This window comes from Poecilia reticulata, linkage group LG1, assembly GCF_000633615.1.
Source record: "Poecilia reticulata strain Guanapo linkage group LG1, Guppy_female_1.0+MT, whole genome shotgun sequence".
In the NCBI taxonomy this organism is placed as follows: domain Eukaryota; kingdom Metazoa; phylum Chordata; class Actinopteri; order Cyprinodontiformes; family Poeciliidae; genus Poecilia; species Poecilia reticulata.
In genome coordinates, this window is record NC_024331.1 from 20,279,092 (window position 1) to 20,289,375 (window position 10,284).

Sequence of the window (10,284 nt, forward strand, 5' to 3'; positions counted from 1 at the left end):
GAGGAGGAGGTGGGGGGCGGGGGGGGCGAGAGATGGCACAACGCCTCAGCATCCAAAACACACGGGTGCACCACCGAGACTGGAGCCCCGGACCCATCACCGGCACCAGCAGCAGCAGTAGCAGCAGCATCGCGTTCACCGCTCCGCCGCCTCGCTTCCTCCCGCACGGCAGCCGCTCAGCCCGGGTTAGAGGTAAGTGGGCGAGTCTGTGCAGGTTCCCGAACATGAACTACAACAGCGTGAAGCGGGACGGGAAACTGTTGAATTACGTGTTATTAGAGTTTCGCAGGGATTTGCTCCGGTTGGATTAGAAGGTGTATTAAATGAAATTATTCAAAGAAGAAAAACAATGCGAGACGAGAAAATTAAGTCAAACAGGGCTGTTTTGTTTTGCCTCTTTCCATTGTTTACACTATGCGCAGCACCACTGAATTACTTGTTAAAACTATAATCCTACATTAAGACAACAATTAAATAATAAATTGCTAACTGATAGAAAAGAACAAAAGATAATATTTTATCTTTTTTTTTTTTAGTTTAAGCAACTAAAGTTGTTAATCTGAGGGTGAAACTTCCACGTGAAGTCTTTTTTCAACCGGTGCGAGCGCCCTCTTGTGTCTTAGCGAGAAAGCCTAGTTGTACCTTTTATTAACATGTTAAATCAGTCTTCCATTCAGTCAGAGCTCCAACCATCCATCAGCTTCCATAAACCGCCTCCACTGTTGCTTAAAGCACCGTTTATTCCTAAAGAGTCAAGAGCGTCTTTGTCATCGCCCGTCTCCTTTTTTTTTCTGAATCTCATACAGGAGATTCTGACAGTTTGATAACCTTGAATTAAAATTGTAAACATTTTAGGTATTTCAGCCAGATGACTTCCAGTGTGCAGCAAAACATTGGAGAAGAGTCAGCACTGCACTACTCCATACAGCCGAAGACACATAAGCTTTCTTTCGTACATAAATAAAAGGACTTTGAACGTGAAAGAAGGGTGTGTGGGAAAATCTTATTGGTTTTGAACATTTTTGTAACTGTGGTATACTTTGATACCTATAGCTGATGTCTGATATGTAACAAGATTTTTTTGGGGGACGAGTATTTTCATGAAAGCGCTAATTAGCGCAACTCACACTAGTTACTGGCATACGTAATGTCGTTTTCATCCTTGTGCTGGTAGATCTCCAAAGAGCAGTTCCATTTTTTTGCTCCCCCCCTTTCTCATTTACTGATCTAATATTTCAGGAGTATGGCTGGAATCCCTCCTCTTTGACCTTCTCCCTGCTTGTGTTCCCTAAAAGTGAAGAACACGAAAAAAAAGGGAGAGATGGAAAATCTAAGAAGAGGCCATTGATATTCAAACTGAAAGAAGTGGAGGAGAGGGGCACAGAGAGACAGAACAGGAGGAGGTGGAGGAGGAGAGAAAAAGCGAGAGAAAGAAAGAGATGCTGTGGGATCTTTTCTTCTCCCTGGCTCCCGGCACATACATTAAGATGCTAATCCTGCTCTTTTTTGTCTGTTTCTATAATTCATTGCGTTTTGTTCCTTTCTCCTTCTCACTTTTCTCGCTCTCTCTCATTCTCGCACTTCTTTTCCTCTGTGCTGTCATGGGCCTCCCTCCCTTCAGATTAGCGCTCTTGGCAAAAGGATTCCAGCTCTAATTTTGTGGTATTTCAGATGATTAGGTTCAGAAATAGGACAGAGGTGCTCAGAGTTTGGCACAATTAGAGGAAATCTCTGCGGAGCTTTATGGGACTGATTAGTTGAGCTCCTATTCACCTCCCTGCAAGACAACATTAACACACAACCAGCTGTTGTTTATTTGTGTGGATTGAATTTTGTGTCATGTTTTAACTGGGATGTCATTTTGCATGTATGCGTGTGTGTGTATGTGTGTGTGTGTGTGTCAGAGGCTGGCTAAGCCCTGAGGATGCAAGTTGTTTTCAATCAGTTCTGTAGTTACCAGCTGTGCCCTCACATTCCCCAGGGTGGCACAGCCTAGGTACACATTCACTCACAAATGCACACAGAACTAATGCAGGATATTCAACCTTGTGCAATGAATTTATTCTTTTCTTTTCTTCTTGTCCCCCGTCTCTGCAGCTATTAGTCAACCCCTCTATGTGATTCCTCTGTGAGGACCTGAAGCTAAGGAACCTCGACTGTGTTTCTTCAATCAAGGCCCTTCTTCCAAAATCCGGCTCTGCTTCCTTACTCACCTGCCATGGTGACATGACATACCCCTGAGTGGCTATGCTCCTGTCTTGCACACACAGACAATCTCTTGGGTTTTCCTAAACCTCTAGACGCCTGTGAAACTGAAAAAGACATCTATTAGTTTGACGGACAGTACCTCCGCAGTTCGAGATGACAGTGGCTGTGAGATTCCGGCGCCACTTACGTAGACTCCTGCTTCTTCTGGCCTCGTGCTGCCTCATTTCCCTGCTCCTATCTGCCTATTTCCTTTTCTCAAACTCTTCCCCCTCAATGCATCTTGGACAATCAGCCGAGCCTGCCTGCTCCCAGCCACTTTCCATGTCCCCGTACCGTCAGCTCCCCTACCCGTACCCTCCTAACCCTCCGCACACACATGTCCACACTGATCCGGTGGTGCTAGTACTAGTGGAGTCACAGTACTCTCAGTTGGGCCAGGACATCGTGGCCATACTGGAATCGGCCCATTTTCAGTTTCGGATGGAGATAGCCTCAGGAAAGGGGGACCTTCCACCGCTGACAGAGAAAGGCCGGGGACGGTATTCGCTCATCATTTATGAGAATCTATTGAAGTATGCACATGCAGATACATGGAACAGACAGCTGCTGCATCAATATTGCACTGAGTATAGAGTTGGCATTATTGGCTTCTACCGCTCCACAGAGAATTCCCCCTCTGTGCTCAAACTGCGAGGCCTGCCGCTCGTTCTGAGAACCAACCAGGCACTTTGGGACTGCTGCGTGGTGTCCAGCTCACCGCTCCTCCATTTGACCAAGCCCGGCACAGATCGAGGGGCCCTACCTGGGGAGGACTGGACCTCGTTCTCGTCTAATCACTCCACATATCAGGCTGTGCTGTTAGCACGGGCTAAAGAGGGAGCGGGGGCAGGCAGCGGAGACAATGCTGGACCTGGTTTCAGCCTCGGCCTCCAGGCCACGGTGGTGCAGGACATGGGGCTGTATGATGGAGTGAGACGAGTGCTCTTTGGCCAGGGACTGGGCTACTGGCTCCACAGACTCATTCTGGTGGATGCCATCTCCTACCTCACAGACAGAAAGCTTACCCTGGGCCTGGACCGGCATGTTCTGGTGGATATAGACGACATTTTTGTCGGCAAAGAGGGAACACGCATGAACGCCAAGGATGTGAAGGTATTGGATGGATGATGAGTGTGGGGATAATGCGCATTAGAGAAAGACAGAGACGGATAGAGGAAGAATTAATGTTGGGTCAGTAGTATCAGACTAGCTCCCTGAGTCAGGTATCAACTTGTTAAATCCAGTAATCAATTGCTGTGCAATGATGAAGATAAGGAAGGGTTTCTCTTTGAATCGTAAGCCACTTCAGTAGAGGATTGTTTCAGGAGATTTTTTTTTATTTTTTAGGAGTAATGTGTGAGTGTATGTGTGCGATGCCTCTTTGTGTTTGCATCAAGTGCATATTTGTCGGGGTTGCAACAACAGAGCATTTTCAAGTGGGGGGTTTAGCCAGAAGAGAGGCCATTTAGGGGAACAAAGATGTGGTGTGAAAGGCGGAAAGAGGAGGGGGGTGAGTAAGAAAGGGAGGTAGTGAATGAAGCAGTGAGAAGATGAATGGCTCTTATTCCTCTTTTCCCACGTTCCTCCTTTTAGGGGAACTAAAGGAGAGTCAGCTGCACCGCTCGCCTCTCGAGATGGCTATTGTTTCAGCACACGCTCGTCCGAGCAAGCATATCCAAAACAGGCAGATGTGCTTTCCGTGCTCATGTTTACATGCAACAAAAGCACTGTTTTTGCAGGCATTTAAAATACTGATTCATGTTATAATGTATTATTTATGGTAAAAAAAAAAAAAAAAAAGCTTTTCATGTTTTTTGGAGGTAGGCTGAGCTGTTTTGGGCTATGAATTAAGAACAACAGTGTTTGCCCAGCTCACTGCAGGCATACAAAAGAGAAACTTTCCTTTTTTATCTAGCTGTTCCTTAAATCACTGTTAGATAGTTATCAAACTATCTAACTATCTAGATAGATATCTAGATATTGTTTCAGGAGAAAAAAAATTCTCCTGAAACAACCAAGGTTTCAATCTTGGTTTCAAGAGATTTTAAAACACTTTATTATTAATTTTAAATTCATCTCAGTGCAATACTAGGCAAAAATTCTGGGATAAAAGTAGCATTCATTCACTAATTATTCCCAAATTTTTGTCCGTAACTCACCTGTTGCCAGTCAGGTGGATAAAAAGGGAAAATGTCCTCTTGCTTATCGAAGAGAGAAATTCTGCTGTTCAGAAATATAATTTAGAAAAAAATGACATTTTTGTGACAGATGTTATAGCTGGTGAGCTTAATTAATAAAATATATGTTTTTGTTTATGGTTTACACTTCATCAGTGGTTAACAAGCGTAGATCTGTAATAACCTTCAATGTATTGTTGAAGTTTTAGTTATTTCCTAATACAGTTCCCTCTACAAAGAATAGCCTCAAAACTGTAACTACTTAGCAGTTCTTTTTTTTTACTTTTAATGATTCCCTCTCTGTTTTTACTCACCCATACATATGCTGGGAAAAACTAACATCCTTTCACACGCTACCTTACTGCTCTTCTTCCTGTTTGGTATGTGCCACCCGCCGACTGTTACAAAAATGTTGAGCTGTGGGTTTCGCCAAAGGGCCCGGCCACTTCCCTCCACAAACTGCCTGCACAGGTGCACATGTTGTGTGCGTTGACTTGCACATGGACTTAAATGACAATCTTAAATCATGTCTGTCCTTTTTTTCTTTTTCTTTCTTTTACTGTAATCAGTGCTAGATGTTGTGACTTGTAAATCACTTTTCATAGATTTAGGTGTCCAATCAAGTTCGGCTGGGAACCCCAGTATTTGACAAACTGCTAGCCAACCAAGAATTTCTTTGTTTTTGGGCTTTGTAACAATGTTCAAAGCTAAACATTGTTACAATGTTTGTCACTTCCAAAAATTCAGGAATTGCTTCAAGAAGAATTACGTCCCAGGCTTCAATTGTTTGCAACCAGAAGTGTTTCCCAAAAGTGATGCTGCTTAATAGCCTTTGCTTAGTCACTTATTTAGATGAAGTTTTTACTTTTATCCTTCCTGACAGATGATAGAGGAAATTTAGTGATCTGTTCTTTGTTATAAGTTAGGAAGAGGATGCGAGAATGGGCCCAAAAAAAAGAAAAGAAAAAATATGCAGTCAAAGCTGAAATGGAGAGAAAAAAATTCTACCCCTGAATGTGAAAAAAAATGTTGGAAAAAGATAAGAGAGTGGATTTTTCCTCTCCCACTCACACACATCCTGTGCACCATATTATTGTGCATGTACAGTACATGCTCACAAAATGAGCACACAAGCACTCTCTAGTTGGAGTTTTCATTTTAAGTCTGCCTGACTCTTCAGCTTTGTAGCATAAATATACATGAGGGTGAACTAGTGCAATAACAGAAGGGAAGGGAGATGGGGAAAAAGGAAGATGGGGGGGATGGAAGAGATAGACAGAGAGAGGGTCAGCATAAAAGTGCAGGCAGTGCCTTTTAAAACACTTCTTTCACATATTGGGATGGTTGGCAACCACAAAGAGAAAGACTTTCTCTTAAAAAAAAAACTTCCAGGATTAAGTAGTTAGAGGGAAAGAGAAGAGGCAGAGCAAGGTGCCTGTAGAGGAGCTTGTAGCAAACTTAGCTATTTCAGTGAAACAAAATGCTGAGGGGAAATGAGGGAATAGAGTAAGGTAAGCGGCAGAGTAGAAATATTTTTAGCAGCTCTTGCCTTATTGATGGCGAGCCTCAGGTAGAGTTGTCAGATTACAGTATGGTTGTGTGAGCTGGGGTAAACGAGGCATTATAGGTGTGACATGAACAGATTCATTTCATATTTTTATATCTCTTTGTTGGAAGTCATTTATAGTAAATAATCCTGGTTAGATGTCTGATACTTTTTAGGTGAAAATTGTTGCTGTAGGCACCTTGTGTTGCTACGCGTCTTCAGGTTGGTGACTGATATTTGAGCTGTAAAACGTTCAAGTCAAAATCTAATTTGTTGACTAGATAATGCCACAGGCTGTAGCTTTAATTGTAATTTTATGCCAGTCACATAAGATACATTTGTTGGATAATGCACTAAATTTAACAACATTTTAAGTGGATTTTTTGTGGGGTTTTTTTGTTCAGAAGTTGGAGGTGTCTTATGAGTTGTCTTGCCTACAGTAAGTCAGTGTGAGTTCAGACATCAGGAAGAACTTCACCAGGGAGTCGATCTAATTGCTTCTCACAGCAGGTCAATTTGAAGACTGAGTTTCTGCCAACAAAAACAACACAAACATAAAACTATTCTAAGTATTTGAATGAACAGCCTCCTCTCCATGAGGCAGTTGCTTGTGTTGTCAGGAAGCTTGTCAAAAAAAAAAATTGACATTGGTATTAAAGACACTGACTTGAGTCAAAATTGCTAAACTGAACAACTCTCGTCTGCCCAAATTATCGCACTTCTTCCAGCAGCAGCTCTGCATTAACAGAGACGCTCAGCCTCCCTGCAGCCACTCATGTGACCAAAACGATAGGCCACTGCTGGAAGTTTCAAACTACGCAAACATGGCAAGTACGTCCTGGGGAAAAAAAACAAAAAACATATGCGATCCTCTTTAGCTGACAAGCTTTGACCCGAGGTACTTTTCTTATGAGGCTGCTGTAGTTGATCATTAAAGAAAATACCCAGCAAAATTACCAGAAAGAGAGAAATAGTTCAGGGCTGCTGAATACATTTGCATGGATCAGATCCTTGTGTACTTAGTTAAAAATATGCTTTGTATGCTCCAGACCCGCATTTGTTTTGAAATACAATTTTAGTAGAAAATGAACCTTTATTTGTCGCAGGCTGTTGACAGTCAAATTGAAGCAAACACTGGCACACCGAAGATAAAGAGGTGAGGTGGCACTTTTAAATTATGTATGTCTTTTAACAAGGACTAAAACATCCCTTGCTTTTTAATAGAAAAGTAAAAAAAAATGTAGATTGAAATCCATTATATATTTTGGAGTTAACTAGAAAAAAAAATTATTTTAAAAAACTTTGCTGTGATTTTGAGTATTGAATATTTTTCTTACTGTTTGTGTTGGAAATTTAAGTATTGTGGCAGTCCTAGTTAGAATTTTGGGAAACGAATGCCGCATGGCACTGACACTCTGAAGCCGTCATAACAGTATGTTTTACTTCTTTCCTGGGATTTTGTACATTTGGTCTTCGGAGTGCAACATGTTCAGCGAGTGGTAGTTTTTACAGGAAATAGTCAAATAGATTTTATTTATATTTCTTGAAAGAAATCTGTTTAATTCAAAAGCACTTGATTATTTGACATTACTACCACAATTATTTTGAAAATGACTGATTTCAGAAGCCTTTTATTCTTGCTGAAATGATGGATGGAAGATTTTTTTAGGTTTAATATATTTATTATCATCTGCTACCACATGGTAAAATGGTACAATATTAGATTAATTAAAGTGTACTCTTTATGCCTATGCAAACAAACAAACAAAAAACTTTTTACATTTTGAAAATTTTACATACCCACTTCACTCTGTTCATGGTTTCTTCAGGGGTTTAGATAAAGCACATTCTGTGAATTCTGATTTTTCTATAAAAGTGATGGCAATAAGGTCATTTCTAGGTGTTTTCCTGTACACGTTACATCAAAAAATAAAAAAAAACATCAAAAAGAAGGAGAGCGGATAAAGATTTAGTGAGGAAAATGTACAACATGGAGGATGGAAATATTATTCTGGCACTGTAGAATTATTTAGCAGTTACAAGATACCAGATGGCAAAACATTCCACAATGAATAAATAGGAATTACACACAAACAATGTGAAAATGTAAAATGTGCCTGGAGGCTGATAAACAGTTAAAGTGGAAACTTCGTCACAGTGTTTGAGGAATCCTCATTTTCCTCTGAAAAAAACCCCCAAAAAAACTCACATGCTGGTTGAAATAGGACGGCAGACAGGATCGAGGCAAGGCCAATTTAAATGCCACCCTTCTTTTCTTCATTAGTCTCACCCCCACCTGTTCCTGCGGTGACAAACAATATCCTTACCCCACTTCTGTCTGCGCACGCTCACACTCTCACACACATCTGCTTTACCTCTATTAAAATGATTCACAGGAAGGCACCCCACTGATGACATTTCTCAAAATGAGGGATGATGTCAGTCAAAACCCATATACAATGATTCTCTGCTGGTGTTTTTTTCCAACCCGTGCATGCAGGCCTCTTTCTTTCTCAGGGTGGTCAGCAGTGATGGGTCAGATCTCCTTCTGCCTTTACTTACCTTCTTCTTCTCTCCTTGCTCACTTAAGTCATTGATTATCACCGGCCTGCTTGTATGCCTCTCTAGCGTTTCTTCTCTTCCTCTCTCAGCTTGATCTTGCTCTTTTCCATGAGGCGTCTTCTTCAGGGGTGTTATCTAAACTTAGATTAAACACACCTTCTACATAGATTGTGTGGCTGAAAGGTATTTTCTTGTTAGACCTTACTGCAATAACGGAGGTCAAACAGAGACTCGAGATCTGATTTTAAAACTGACCTCCTTGTAAATTCTGTCTAAAGTATTTAAACCATTTGAATGTTTCTATAGTTTTTCCACATTAAGACCCCCAATGTAGTCCGCTAGGCTTTTATTTATGATAAAATAACTGCTTTTTTTTTTTTTTTTTTTTGCAAATGCAACATGAAAAGTAGTCTAAAGGTAATAGAAGTACAATCCAGGACAATCATGGACTCCATGTATGTTCTTTAAGTGTGACAAGAAGAGATACATGCTCACAGTTTATCACAAGCCATGATGGCAACACTAAACTACAACAGCACATGAGCTTAAAACATTAATACCCATTATAAAACTAGGGAGAGGCAGCATTATGCTGCAGAGGTTCTTTTCTTCAGCGTAGATAGGAAAGCTGGTTGTAGCTGATAGGAAGATGGATGGAGCTAAATAAAAGGTAACTCTGAAAGAAAACTTGTTGGAGGCAGCAAGAGGCTGGAGAGGAGATTCACCTTGCAAGTGGCCGACAAGAGCTACAAATAAATAGTTTAGATCATTTGCTGAAATGGCCCAGTTGAAGTCCAGACTTAAGCAAAACTGGGAATTTGTGGCAAGACTTGAGAATTGATGCTCACAGACCCTCTTCATTCAATCTGATTTCAGATTTCAGATGTGCGGCGCTGACAGAGAGATAACCTAAAGACTTGCAGCTGCCAGTGGTGTTTCTCCGAAGTATTGTCTAAACGGTCCTGAGTACAAATGTATTTCACACTTTTCTGATTCTTCTTTGAGTAAAATTTTACCTGCACTTTACCTATTGCAGGTATTAGAATTTTGTGTTTTGTCAGCCTTGAGAAAGGAAAAGAAGACAATTGATGCCACTGTTTGTTATTTTACTTATTCTAATTTAGGTGCATGGGTGTTTATTAACTCTACATAGTGTTATATCACAGGAATTCTGTTTTGCCTGGAGCACTGAACAAAAAACTTGTTTCAACGTCTCGGATCTTCCGCTGCCACTGGGTTCAGTTATTTTCCATTTGACTGCACCACAAACAATGAATGAATAGATGCTTGAAATTCACACATATCAGTGTTTGGCCTTATTTTAATTTTTTTTAAATCCCTGGGTGATAATTTTGTGTCATACTTCTTACTGAAAAAACAAAATCTCTCACAAGAATGGTGTTACCCAGAATGGGCTCAGTTCTCATTTCTTTGAAGTGTTTTGGCTTGGCATTGTGTCATTTATGCTGCTGCTCAATTTGGAGTTAATCTTTAGAACTAATTAAGTCAATCACACAAAGCTTTTTTTCTCTTGGTATCAGCTTAGTTGTTTTTTTTTTCCAAATGCCATTTCATAGTTAATGAAGTAAAAACATAAGCATTCAATAAAAGATTTAAGAATCACACCAGGAGGGAAGGAGAGGAGAAATAAATACATAGACATACAGTTTTTTTTGTTTTTTTTTGCATTTTGGGGTAATTATGTAAATAATAGCTTTTTAATATTGACAATGACAAACATATAAAGTGTAA

General features: G+C 40.6%; 1 protein-coding gene across 2 annotated transcripts in view; it reads left to right on the top strand.

Annotated features, from left to right (window-relative positions):
• Nucleotides 1–6: 6 nt before the first annotated feature.
• Nucleotides 7–10,284, top strand: part of ndst3 (N-deacetylase/N-sulfotransferase (heparan glucosaminyl) 3) — a 53,220-nt gene continuing 42,942 nt past the window's right edge. For both annotated transcript variants that reach the window (XM_008413623.2, XM_008413612.2), the window contains exons 1-2: nt 7–192; nt 2,098–3,360. In XM_008413623.2, the coding sequence (XP_008411845.1) occupies nt 2,362–3,360 (999 nt within the window). In that variant the 5' untranslated portion in view covers nt 7–192; nt 2,098–2,361. The remainder of the gene's footprint in view (nt 193–2,097; nt 3,361–10,284) is intronic.